Source organism: Saccopteryx bilineata, chromosome 2 (genome assembly GCF_036850765.1).
Source record: "Saccopteryx bilineata isolate mSacBil1 chromosome 2, mSacBil1_pri_phased_curated, whole genome shotgun sequence".
Taxonomy (NCBI): Eukaryota; Metazoa; Chordata; class Mammalia; order Chiroptera; family Emballonuridae; genus Saccopteryx; species Saccopteryx bilineata.
The window spans coordinates 114,676,888-114,691,669 of NC_089491.1; the positions used below are offsets into that span (position 1 = coordinate 114,676,888).

At 39.6% G+C, this 14,782-nt stretch overlaps 1 protein-coding gene across 1 annotated transcript in view; it reads right to left on the reverse strand.

Annotated features, from left to right (window-relative positions):
* The window catches only part of PTPRR (protein tyrosine phosphatase receptor type R), a 299,896-nt gene that overhangs the window by 265,055 nt on the left and 20,059 nt on the right, over positions 1-14,782 (reverse strand). Inside the window, exon 2 of the mRNA XM_066257665.1 lies at positions 6,247-6,536. Coding sequence (XP_066113762.1) covers positions 6,247-6,536 — 290 coding nt within the window. The remainder of the gene's footprint in view (positions 1-6,246; positions 6,537-14,782) is intronic.

Below are 14,782 nucleotides of genomic sequence, written 5' to 3' on the forward strand. Positions count from 1 at the left end.
CAGAGTGATGCCTCAGATGGGCAGAGCATCGCCCCCTGGTGGGCTTGCTGGGTGGATCCCGGTTGGGCACATGCAGGAGTCTGACTGCCTCCCCGTTTCCAACTTTAGAGAATACAAAAAAAAAAAGAAAAGAAAGAATTTACCAGGAAGATGAATAAGGAGGAGAAAGCAGCATGACAGTCTTTTGTGGCAGTTACAAAAAACTTTCTTGACAACAAAAAAGCAGAAAACTATGAACTTCTGGTTCAAATGATGCTGTTGGTTTTCCGCAACATTGGATGTAACATGAGCGTTAAGATTCACTTCCTGAACAGTCGCCTTGATAAGTTTCCCAAAAATCTTGGAGCTGTTAGTGATGAGCTGACTACTGCTGGAGCATCAAACGAGATTGTCCTCAACAAGTACACAAATGCAAGAGCTACAAACGCAAATATTTGCCTGAATAGAATTTTAATCAGTTTTGTGCAAATTTTATGATTAAAATAAGTGTTTTAATATGTTCTATTTTGAAATTGTAGACAAATTCTGATGCAGTCATATCTTTTAGTGTATTAGTGTATTTACTGCATTATATAAATTATTATATATATTTTCACAAAGATGATGCCCAAGAAGACATTCTACTTCATTATGTTAAACCAAATGTTGAAAACTTTATAATAAGATGCAAACCTAAACTCTTGAAAGATGCAAAAAAACTGTAGCTTACAGAGAAAAACTAATGTCAGATTTGAGATCAGCACACTCGAATTAGGTAAGAACAAGTGTATTTGTGGATGCAACAACAATTTTTTTCCCCAGTGTAACTAATACACAGACCAAATCCCAAATCACAAAGTTGGAAGGGTCTATAGACAAAATTCCATTTTCAAGGATGACAGAAATTTCCATAATATTACTACATTTATTTGAAGATAAAAGAAAAGAATTTGATTGCTCTAACAAATGGACTTCCGTATTAGGCCATGGCAGTGATTCTTCTCTCAGGCTTTTATACTCATTCCCTCTAGGAACTTGGAACAAGTCACACCTCACACTACAGTTCACTGTGTCTTATATCTGTTTAGTATTTTGAACTTGGTATTTACTTTTTGACCCCAAATACCCTTGACACATAACAAATCATAATTTTCCCAAAGACTGTGTTTGAATCACACTTTCTGTGAGTTATGTACCTGCTTCCCCATAGCTCACACAAGCCTTCTTGTTCTCCACCATATAAGCAGTCACCATAAAAAGGTATACAGGCTACAGTGTTTTTCACAACTTTGAGACATTTTAACAACATAATACCCTGGGTACAACAGATTACACTAAATCATGGTCCTTCTCATTGGCAAATAATAGTCTAGGCATCAGGACATAACCCAGGGACCTTAATTTTCTCATATGTCAAAATGAATTTGCTGCTTATTGCCACTATTGGAGAACTTAGAGTATAACATTTGTCAATATTTTGTACATGCATCAAATCCCTAAGGCTAAGCTATAGTTCCTCATATCCTCATTTTTTTTTTGAAGGGGCTCTTGTGTCTTAATAAAAATTAAAGACCAGATGCTTTGACTTTAGCTTACATTTAGCTACTATTTGGCATCTGTTTTTCCTTTGCTTGTAAATAGTGGCACAGTTGTTATTCAGATGACCTCCCCTCCTATATTCAGCTTCTGAGTATTTAGAGATGCTCTAGGGGTGGAGTATGTGATTCACGGTTGAGATGACTAGCCCAATTTTATCACTTGGCCACAAATTATCCAAGGATGAAGTGAGTACTTAACTTAGATTGGTCTAGTCATCAGAACACCCAGTATATTTGAAAGAACACTCAGAAAGTTGTGAAAAAGTCCATTTTTCCCACTGACTATAAATCTGCAAGGATGAAGCTCCAGGAGTTTTTGGAAACCAAGTTGAGTTGAAGAGGATAGACTAGTGTGAGAATGAAACCACCCCAGAGGAAGCAGAACTGGGAGACTGGCCCTCATAGATTATTTGAGCCCTTGAGCAAATCATACCTAAAGCTAGATATACTACAGAAGTATTCTTACTTGAACCAGAAAATTTTTTCTAGTTTGGATTAGATTTCTTGTTACTTGTGAAAAAAATATCCCTAACCAATAAGCAGTTTCTGACATAGCAGAATTCTAGTGGTAGCTGCATGGATTAAACCCACCATTTTGGACATTCACTACACAAATAAAAAATTATAATTAAACCAATTTATTTATTAAAAAAAATTCAACAATTATTTATATATACCATCTGACACACTAAATGATACAAAATTTGTTTTCTGTGACAAGGCAAAAAGAATACTAAGATTGGACTTTCAAAACCCTGCAGATCACATCTAGGAATTATTCCTTCACCTGTAAGAGGAATCTCAACCATTGGTTAACAGCAGAACCAAGCTGAGGTTCAGGATATAGCAGAGTTCAGGATGTAACTGAAAATCAGAGTTATCTAAAGTTTTTGGCTTTAATAGTCTTCTAAATCAACTACCTATTAAAAACATTTGTAAAATGTCTGTGTCAAAAAACAAGAGAATGTCTGTGTGCTGATCTGAGTGAGTGAGCAAGAGCAAGACAAGAAGCTTTAGGATTCTAGGAATCTCACAGAAACCATCTCATCCTCATAGAAACTCCACATCATATTCTTAGATTCTCGCAGAAGTCTTTCCATTGGCTAAGAACTGATGCAATCATATCTTTTCCCTTCCCTTCCCTTCCCTTCCCTTCCCTTCCCTTCCCTTCCCTTCCCTTCCCTTCCCTTTGCTTTATTTTCTTTTCCTGTCTTTTTTTCCTTCTCTTCCCTTCCCTTTCTTTCCCTTTCATTTTCTTCCTTTTCCTTCCTTTCCTTTCCCTTCCCTTCCCTTCCCTTCCTTTCCCCAATGTCTTCCCTTTCCCTCCTTCTACTCTTCCTCCTCTTGCTCCTCTTCCTCTTATCCCTTCTCCTCCCTCTTCCTTTTCTTTATTTTATTTTCCTTTCCTCAATTCCACCCTGTGGAGTAAACTATTTATGCTCCACCCTTTATATTTCAGTTTTCCTCATCCCCAGTTTTTCCCCCGGAATAGAATATTCTTCAGTTAGCAATCTATGCTGGACTTGCTGAGCTTGAAAAAAACTATAGCTGCTCCCACTTTACCATTTCCCCTCTTTCCTGATGTTGTGACCTTGTGGCCTGATAAGTATCTGGGAACTGCAGTGATAAGAGTTATGAATTTTCCAGCACACATTTGGTTAAAGCCATTGTTGTTGTTTTAGCTTCTACCATAGCACTGACCTTGAGGACATTCACATTCCCTCTATATTAAATTTGTACAAAAATCCTCTTAAAAGATTCCTAATTAAGCTTTTGGAACATAATTAGAATTCTTTGGGATAAACATTTTAATTGTGCTGTCCTCTCCTTGGAGTAAATAAACTATAGATTTTCCTGATTATAAAACAAAGAAAAAAAATGAAAAATTCATTTGTGAACAAATGCTCTTACAATATGTTTTGTGGAAGCAATCAGAAATCAGTAAAGAAAGAGGAACACATGCATCTTTCATGTCTCAGTTAAACATTTTATTCTAAAATTTATTGCCTGAATGATGTCAGAAATGAGAGAGAGAGAAAAAGAGAGAGAGAGAAAGAGAAAGAAAGAAAGAAAGAAAGAAAGAAAGAAAGAAAGAAAGAAAGAAAGAAAGAAAGGGAAATGAAGAAAGAAAAAGAAAGAAAGAAAGAAACATAGGAGGAGAAAAAAAAAGTGATCTCTCCCTCTGATCTTCCCTCTAGGAAGGCTTAGAAAGTACTATATATAAATGTTAGAGGTTAATAATGGTTTTTCACTCTAGCTGGAAAAAAATCCCAATAACTTATCTAATTCAGAAAATAATACTTATTAACACTGCTCATTTTGATATACATGAATCTAATAAATAATTCTTTGGTACCACTGTAATATTCCTCAAGACAAATGGTCTGTGTGTTTTTACATACATATATAATACATACACACAGTAGCCACATCAAAGTCTTTAGTCAGCAGAATATCTCCCTTTCGTTATCCATACTCCATTCGTAAATGCCTATTCTGGATAAAGAAACCTTCAAACCAGCTAATACTTGATTGAATATTGACCCTCTGTTGTTTTGAGTAAGCTGAACACTATTGATTTATTTAAAAATAATCCCACTTCCCAGGTTTTCCTACTAAAGCACCATGTACGTAAATAATGTAAATGGATTACAGGAAACATTAGCACTAGCCATTGTTGCAAACTATCAAAGCCACAGAATGGTTGGAGACTAGATTAAGAAAGGTTAAGGAAGGCTAATGCAGTGAAATTGCCTATTGCCTCTTTGCAATCATCACCCAAAAGGAAAAGGACAGCTTTTTCATGTATCTCCAAACCACAAATAAGTTAAAAGTAAAATGACATGCCAGAATTCCTCAGTGATGCCTTTTTTCCTCCATAACATTAAATTAACTAGACAGTACATGGCATTACAAGATAGAACAAACCTCTTGAACTGTAATTCACAGTGACTTTAAGAGTTGATGACTATGGGTATATGATGGTTACTAGAAAAAAATATCTCCCTTGAGCCCTAGCATTACCACAGGCATATCCAAATACAGTGACATCATTACTATCGTTTACCTTCACTGAATACATATATGGCTTTCACCTTCAGAATATCCGTTACTCATATAAATGCAGAAAATTTGTTCAAGTATTTCAAGAGGCAAATACCCCACATAGTTTCTCTTAACAAGAGCTCATCTTATGCTCTCAATTTATAAATTTATTGAATTACTGACATTTTGTCCCAGACATTTTCAAGCAAAATCAGACTTTATTTTATTTATTTCCCTTTCTAGATACTCCAAATAAAAACTGGATCATAGAAAATATTTAATATACGCTAATTGAAAGTATCAATAAGTGATCTTTGATTCTCAGTACTAGGTAAAGTGTCTTATGTAGCAGATAAAAAATAAAGAAAAGGGGAAAAAATCATTACATTTGGTGCAGACAGGTTGCCAAAATGCAAACATGGCTTCATCAAATTTTCATGGCCTTAAAAGTCAACGTATTTAATTATATTTTGGGGCAAAGATATACTAACAGCCATTTAGTTACTGATTTATAATTTTAATGTGGAGCTTAGTGATTTTAAACTTGAGAGGCACTATAGTCTAAATCAGGGGTCCCCAAACTTTTTACACAGGGGGCCAGTTCACTGTCCCTCAGACCGTTGGAGGGCCGGACTATAAAAAAAACTATGAACAAATCCCTATGCACACTGCACATATCTTATTTTAAAGTAAAAAATAAAACGGGAACAAATACAATATTTAAAATAAAAAACAAGTAAATTTAAATCAAGAAACTGACCAGTATTTCAATGGGAACTATGAGCCTGCTTTTGGCTAATGAGATGGTCAATGTGCTCCTTTCATTGACCACCAATGAAAGAGGTGCCCCTTCCGGAAGTGCAGCGGGGGCCAGATAAATGGCCTCAGAGGGCCGCATGTGGCCCGCGGGTCGTAGTTTGGGGACCCCTGGTCTAAATGGTGTATCAACCTTAGCATATATTTAAACTATGATATCTCCACAAACTTGGAACCTCTGGCCTAGGTTACATACCCTAAGAATACATGCAATGGGACCACTGTATCATCTTGACTAGTAAAGAGCAATGTTTGTTTAGTGATACTAGGAATATTGTTGATCATTTACTCTCAACCCATGTTATTTACTCCAGTGACAGAAAGCCACCATCCATGTACAACACCTCTTCCCTTTCAGTAGACTCTTAATTTCCTGCAATTTGGGTCAAGTGACCAGCTCTTTCATAAGTATTATTTATTTATATAAACTGAGATTAAGGCATAACTGCTCAGAAGAGAACATCACAGAAGGCAGGAGGCTCAGTGCCAGATGTGATCTGCTATATTTGTAAGGCCTTCCTGAAATACTTTTTAACTCAAATATTTATTAAGCACCTACTATGCACCATACACTGTGCTGTGTACAGAGGTTACAGACGAGGTTTCTTATTTTATGGGCTCATCACATTCAAGAGGAAGCCAAAAGACAATTCTCAAATAACAGAAAAGAAGAATAAGTGCTGTGGTTAAAAAAAAAAAATCATTGAGATCAAAGATATCTATTCACCATTAGATTTGCTTTTTCTTTCAACATCAACCACACAGGAAAGCACTATAATCAGCAGCATCAGTTAAGTGCAGTACTTACCACTACAATTACATTTGCAGCTGGGATTGGAAGATTTTCCACTTCAAGATCTTGACCAGCCACAGCCAACAGATTGAGAGATGGATCATAAGCAGGTCTAGGAAATGCTGAATTAACAATTTGGTGGAGTTTGCTTATTTGAGCTTCAGCAGAAGAATGTTTATATATCTTTTGTGGAGCTATGTCCAAGCTCTTCTCAATGTCTTGTGAATAGCGAGAAAGGAATGCTGGTTTCCCACTCTTCTTATGATGAATTGCCAAAATGTGATCATTATTTCCTGAAAAGCACTCTGAAAGGGGGAAGAAACAGAAACAAAAATCAAAGGCCTTATTTAGTAAGAAGATAAGAGATATCTGATATCAGGAGTTGGTGTTCTAAGAGGCTTTATGACTTGTGAAGGATTTAGATTAGTCTCTATCTTTCCCCCCTGCTTTGTTATCCCTAACAAATAGGACACACTTGGTGGTATAGAGAAATCTCAGAGACACTGTATGCACAGAAGTGGGTTTAGTTTGAAAAAAATCTTATTTATCAGACATTTTGAATTTCTTCCTTCAGCTAAACCCACAATTCCAACAGCCCATTGGATATCCTGTTTCTCAAATGATAATAATCTACATCATACTCAAACTTTCCTCATTAATCAATAAAATTTCATATAATTCTTATTTCATACTTACTTTATCTTCATTATATTTCAGTTGTGTGTGTATGTGCTTCTAGAGTATTTTAAGCTCACTGAGGGCAGAAATCTGAGGCTGTTTTAGCAACTTTTTTTTATTAAGTGAGAGATGGAGAGACAGAAAGACAGACTCCCGCATGTGCTCCAATCGGGATCCACCTGGCAAGTCCTCCTCTGCCCATCCAGGGGCTGCTGCTCCATTGCTCAGCAATTGAGCTATTTTAGCACCTGAGGTGAGGCCATGGAGTCATCCTCAGTGCCCAGGGCCAACTTGCTCAACCATTCAAGCCATGGCTGCAGGAGGAGAAAAGAGAGAGGAAGAAAGAGAAGGGGGAGGGGAAAAGGTGGAGAGGCAGATGGTCACTTGTCCTGTCAGTCCTGATCAGAAATCGAACCTGGGACTTCAACATACCAGACCGATGCTCCACCACTGAACTAACTGGCCAGGGTAGGCAACTTCCAGTTATACAACAAACCCATTCTCTTCTTTTTACTTAGTAATAAGGCCATCCAAATAAAGTAATACATTCACCTTTGTAAAGCCAGTAGCCACGGCCACCAACACAGCTGCCTGGCCCATGCAGGTTCTCTTAGATTCGAACAGACGGTAATGAAACAATGGAGCCAAGAACTGGTGGGCCATCAGCTTTAATCCTAGCTTGCACCCAGTGGGCAAGAAATACACACAGTGGGAAGACACTTCCCTTTCCATTCAGGGCTCCCAAAGCCACTGACTTATCCAAGTTTCCTAGAATCAAAGGTTTCTAGCTCATCAGTCTTATTCACCTCTGTTCCCCATCTCCTTCTCTATGCACAAACTCTGCACAAACTGGCTTCTCCCTTAGCACTCTACCATCTTGGCTGCTTCTCCTGGCCTTCTCCACATGGCTTTTCTCTGCTTTCCTCTCTAATGCTAATTTCAGGAACGAAGAGAGAGAGCAAGCTCCTGGTCTGCCCCACTTCATAGTATAGAAATCAAAACCTTTAATCCAATATACAAACAAGGAAGTCTCTGATACAAAGTCACTTATCTGAGGCATAATGGGAATTCTCATGAGAGTGCACCACCCCACATAATGCAATCAGTCAAGGGTGTGGGGAAAAGCTTAAACTAAGCCTCAGGCTATAACTACCCTGCCTGCTTACAGCCTGTCCCCCACACCCAATGCAAACTATAAGTGAGCAAACATATATCATATTTAAAAACTTATTTGACCAATAACCTTTATTTCCTCTGGTAGGTAAATATCCATTTAATTGAATAACTTTTTCTCCTATTTGTCATTGGCCACAGGAGGAAACAGATAACACATACATGTTAGCAAAATATTATCACTAATCTAAACACCAATTAGAAAAGCAAACATAAGATATTTTACATAAGGTAGTAAGCAGGGTGAGCAGATCACAACATACCAACACCCCCAACATAGTGCTTAGCAGCCAGAGGTACCCCAGATATTCCCTTGATAAGCTTATGACAACAAAAAAATGTATAAATACTGTTCATGAAAATTACTCTCCCAGAAAACTCTGGAAGAGATGGATTGTGTGGTTCTAGGACAGTGACCATTTTCCCCTTGCATGCCTGACAAGAACTAAGCCCTCCATTCACAAAGCTAAATCTTGGTCTGCTTGAACTTGAAAAACTCTGCTGGTCTGACCCTGATGAATTCCTGATACCTCAACCCAACACAAAGGTGTGGGAACACCCCTTGGATAGCAACTAGACTTGGTATACCCAGGGACATTTGCTAAGTATTCTTAGACCCAGCCCTGGTACCAAATTTGAACTTGTATCAGTCTGGTAAACACCACTAGTCTCTACTTGGTGATTCACTGTGAACCTAACTCATGCAACTTTAGTACCATCAGAAGCTCTATCAGTGACTGGGCCTAATAGGCAGCCAGAAGGTGGAGGTAGGTAAAGGCAGATCTCAGGGTGTCTTGGGACTTTTGATGACCTGCCCCTGGGTCTGGCACCAGTAAAAGTTGACCTTGATGTGCAGCTTGGTTCTTCCCATGTATACCTAAGTCCAGCAGAGGCAGTCACAAACTGTGGATTGCTTTGTAGCTCCAAAAGTGTGCATAGATCCAGGCACAAGTAGCATCTGACAACGTCCTGCTTTAAAGTCCCTTCCAAGAGGTCCAGAAACAACACACCAAATGGCCAGCTTCAGACAACATCAGAGCAAGATCTCAGCAGGCAATGGACTCTGCTAAGGCAAATTCTGCTTTGTGTGGTTAGCAACTGCATTGCAGCTCTCATACCATGGTTGTCTTGAGCCTCACAGTCATCTAGCTTGAGGTCAATTTTATGCATAAAAGGACCAACAGCAATCAAGACTCAATCACAGCAGAAGTGCCCACATAATCCACACAAGGAATATTCCAGGAGTACCTCACTCAGGAGATCAAGAAGACTGCACCATTGGACCCTACATATACTACATAAATCCACCCTAAAAATACTGGGAATCATAGAAGATCTACTTAACACATAAAAACAAACACTGAAGGGCAGCCAAAATGGGGAGACAAACAAATATGCCCCAAATGAAAGCACAGGAGAAATTTACAGAAAAAATAGCTAAATGCAATGGAGGCAAGCACTTATCAGATGTAGAGTTTGAATAAATGATTATTAAGGATGCTTAATAGCATGAATAAAAAAACATAGAAAACAAGCGTCGGCCTGGTGTGCAGGAGTCCCGGGTTTGATTCCTGGCCAGGACACACAGGAGAGGCGCCCATCTGCTTCCCCACCCCTCCCCTTCTCCTTCCTCTCTGTCTCTCTCTTCCCCTCCCGCAGCCAAGGTTCCATTGGAGCAAAGTTGGCCTGGGCGCTGAGGATGGCTCTATGGCCTCTGCCTCAGGCGCTAGAATGGCTCTGGTTGCAACAGAGTGGTGCCCCAGATGGGTGGAGCTTCGCCCCCTGGTGGGCATGGCAGGTGGATCCCGGTTGGGTGCATGCGGGAGTCTGTCTGACTGCCTTCCCATTTCCAACTTCAGAAAAATACAAAAAAAAACAAAAAAACAAAAACAAAAACAAAGAAAACATAAAAAAAGGACCAGTCAAAACAAAAAATGAAATATCTGAAATGAAGAATACAATGAAAGGAATAAATGGTAGGTTAGATGAAGCAGGGGAATGAATCAGTGCTTTGGAAGAAAAAGTAGGCAAAGCCACTTAGTCAAAGCAACAAACAAACAAAAAATTTTTAAATGAGGATAGTTTAAGGGACATTTGAAATAGCTGGAATCGTAACAAGATCAACATCATAGGGGTACAAGAAGGAAAAGAGACAGAAAAAGGGATTGAGAACCCATTTGAAGAAATAATGACTGAAAGCTTCCCTAACCTGGTGAAGGAAATACACACACACACACACACACACACACACACACACACATGTTCAAGAACTGCAGGGAATTCCAAAAAAGGTGAACTCAAGTAGGCACACATCAAAACATATTATACTTAAAATGCCAAAGGTGAAAGACAAAGAGAGAATCTTAAAAACAGTAAGAAAACTACAGTTAGTTACCTATAAATGAGCTCCATAAGACTGTCAGCTAATTTTTCAAAAGAAACATTTCAGGCCAAAAGGAACTGGTTTGAAAATTTCAAAGTAATGAAAAGCAAGGACCTATAACCAAGACTACTTTATCCATCAAGGCTATCATTTTTAAAATGAAAGAGAAATAAAGAACATCCTAGACAAGAGAAAGCTAGAGGAGTTTGTTGCCACCAAACCAGTATTACAAGAAATATTAAAGGGAGAAGAAAGAAGGAGAAGGAGGAGGAGAAGCAGAAGGAGAAAAAAAGAGAGAGAAGGGAAAAAAAAAAACAAGAAGAGGAGGAGGAGGAAGATGAAGGGGAAAAGAAAGAGAGGAGGAGGAGGAAGAAGAAACAAAAACAAAGGAAGAAAATTAAAAGAAAATGGCAATAAATTTGTATCTATAAATAATCACTTTATATGCTAAATAACTTAAATGCGCCAAGAAAACAAGACCCATATATTGATATAAGCTGTCTCCAAGAGACCCACCTCAAAATGAAAGATAAACAAAGATGAAAAGTAAAGGAATGAAAAAAGATATTTCCTACAAATAAGTATTATTTATTTATTTTTGTGACAGAGACAGAGAGACAGAAAGAGGGACAGATAGGAACAGACAAAAAGGGAGAGAGATGAGAAGCATCAGTTCTTCATTGCGGCACCTTAGTTGTTCATTGATTGCTTTCTCATACGTGCCTTGACTGGGAGGCTACAGCAGACTGAGTGACCCCTTGCTCAAACCAGTAACCTTGGGTTCAAGCTGGTGAACTATGCTCAAACCAGATAAGCATACGCTCAAGTTGGTGAACTCAGGGTTTCAAACCTGCGTCCTTTGCGTACCAGTCCAAAGCTCTATCCACTGCACCACCACCTGGTCAGGCCAAATAAATATTTTTTAATAGGTGGGTTAGCAATACTTATATCTGACAAAACAGACCTTAAAAAAAAAGCTAGAGGCGGCAAGATGGTGATGGACGTTTCAACTTCACCTCTCAGAACCAAAGTGGATTACAACTTAATTTTAAGAAAAATCATCTGAAAAACCAACTTTGGGCTAAACCAAGAGGAATCTATAACCAAAGATCACCAAAGAAGCCACACTGAGACTGGTAGGAAAAGCGGAAATGTGGAGAGAGCTGCCCAGCTCCCTGGAGTGAGCAGCGGCCCTGAGGGACTCACATGGTGGCAGGGTTTTACCAGAGTGGGGAGGGTCTTTGACCCCAGGACCAAAGCCCCAGCCTGCAGCCCCAGAGCCTAGGAGAGGCATATGGACAGTTTTTAGCTGCAAAACAAGTCAGGATACCATTTGTGGGAAAGATTTCTCAGACCCAGGATTCATCTTAAAGGGACCGCACAGAAAACCTCTTTCACAACCACTCACTCACCCAGGGCTCTGGGGGGTGGGGAGAGCTGAGAGGACTGGGCTAGCAGCAAGAGAGTGTAATCTAGGAGATACAGGGAGAAACACTTTGAGGGACAGCCACCCTAACCCCTGGGCTGAGTTACATCACAAATCTAAAGTAAATATTTTTCCTAAAACCAACAATACCAGCTAAGGGAAGCAGATCACCAGCCAAATGGAATCTCTCCTGCTACAGTCAGAGCAGAGTCGCTTAGCAGCAGGAGCCTGTCAGGGATAGAGTATTGAGTGCTGAGGTCTGATACAACACCTCCCCACACACACACTGCTGAGTGCTCGCCGGAGGGCGGGCAGCAGCAGGACACAGGAGCACAGCCCCATCCGTGGGGGTGGAAGCTGAAAGATGGCAGTGGCTGTGGCTCAAGCGCATGAACGTAGTCCTGCCCATGGAGGCAAAGTGGAGTCCCAGGGCTGGCCAAGCTTGCAGCCTGGATGCACAAAAGCAGTCCCACCTTCAAGGGCGGGTTGGAGGCTAGGGAACTGGCCCAGGCTTGAGGCCCAGGCGTGGGAAAGCAGTTCCACCTGTGCAAAAGCAGTCCCACCCATGGAAGCAGGATGGAGGCCAGGAACTTGCAGCCTGGAGACCTGAACACAGTTCTGCGAGGGGTGGGGGGTGGCAGAGGCCAGGGCCCGCCAGGGCTTGCAGACCAGGCATGCGTGCACAGTCCCACCTGCAGAGATGAGGTGGAAGCTACAGGGAACACAGATGTCAGCCGGTGCCGGCAATGCCTGTGCCTGAACGCCCCAGGTGGCAGCAGTGGTGGTGGCGGGCCTGTGGATAGACCACACCTTGGGAACACAAAGGCCACACCCATTGGACTCCTATGGCCACATCCTTCTGAGGGTTGAAAAGAAAGAAAAATATAAAATAAAATAAAAAAGAAGGTTGGGTAGAACGACACCTAAGGCTAAGGGGCAAGCCACATCCAATACATTACCTAACCCCTGATTTATAGTACTCAGCACAATAGGTAGCCACCAATAAGAGGCCATAGAAAGCAGATCTCAGGGGAACCTGAGCATTTAAACAAACATCCTCCAGGCCAAAAGTAGATAAAAGCCAGCCTAAGTTGATATTAGTAATGGCATCTGGGCTCAAGAGAGGCAGCCACAGGACCTGGATTGCCTGTAGCTCCAAAAATATACAATAGATAAGAGCCAGTCATAGGTAGCGACCCCCATTGGTCTGCACTGGGTTCTGGGCAAGAAGGGTCAGGGAGGGCACATCCAGAGGCCAGATATGGAGAGAATCAATTCAGGACCTAACAATCCTTGTTAGAGTGACATCTTAAGGAAGGGCTCCTCACATCTGACCCAGTTAAGATATAGAAAATGGAAAAGTGGCTCTACTAGTTAAGGAGACCACAACTTGAACAAACCTGCAAACCACAAACAGAAACAATGGGAAGACAGAGGACTGTAAGCCATATGAATCAACAAGAAAAATGTCCAGAAAATAGATCTAGATGAAATGGAAATAATCAAATTACCAGATGCAGAGTTTGAAATAGTGATTGCTAGGATGCTTAAGCATCTCAAAGCTATAATGGATGGACTTAATGAGTATCTAAACAAAGAAACTGTAAGCATCAAAAAGGACACTAAAATCATAAAAAAAAAGAAAGATCCAGACAGAAATGACAAACACAATATCAGAAATGAAGACTACACTAGAAGGAATGAAAAACAGGCTGGATGAAGCAGAGGATTGAATCAGCAATTTAGAGAACAAGATAAGCAAAAGCACAGAAGCAGAGCAGCAAAAAGAAAAGAGGATCAAAAAGTCTGAGGAAACTATAAGAGAGCTCTGTGACAACATGAAGAGAAACAATATCTGCATAATAGGGTTTCCTGAAGGAGAAGAGAAAGACTAAGGGATAGAGAACCTGATTGAAGAAATTATAGCTGAAGATTCCCCTAAATTGATGCAGGAAAGAGTCATACAGGTTCAAGAAGCAGAGAGAACCCCATTTAAAAAGAACCCAAAGAGACATACATCAAGACACATCATAATCAAAATACATTCAAAGAAGAACTAACTCTATGTAAAACTATCGTTATTTGCTGATGACATGATACTGCACATAGAAAACCCTAAAGTCACATTCAAAAAATCTACTGGACCTGATTAATAATTTCAGCAAGGTGGCAAAATATAAAATTAATACTCAGAAATAAAAGGCATTTTTATACACCAACAATGATCAGTCTGAAATAGAAATTAAGAAAACATTCCCCTTCACTATTCCAACATAAAAATAAAGTACCTAGGAATAAATTTAACCAAGGAGGTTAAAGACTTGTACTTGGAAAATTGTAAAACACTGATAAAAGAAATCAAGAAAGATATGAACAAGTGGGAGCATATACCGTGTTCATGGATAGAAAGAATAAACATCATTAAAATGTCTATATTACTCAAAGCAATTTATAAATTCAATGCAATACCAATGACATACTTCAAAGATATAGAACACATATTCCAAAAATTTATATAGAACCAAAAAAGAACACAAATAGCCTCAGCAATCTTGAAAAAAAAAGAATAAAGTGGGAGATATCACACTTCCTGATATCAAGTTATACTACAAGACCATTGTACTCAAAACAGCTTGGTACTGACATAAGAACAGGCATTTAGATCAATGGAACAGAACAAAGAACCCAGAAATAAACCCACACCTTTATGGACAATTGATATTTCACAAAAGAGGTAAGAGCATACAATGGAGTAAAGACAGTCTATTTAATAAATGGTGTTGGGAAAATTGGACAGCTACCTGCAAAAAATGAAACTAGACCACCAACTTACACCATTCACAAAAACAAACTCAAAATGGATAAGAGACTTAAATGTAAGTTGTGAAACC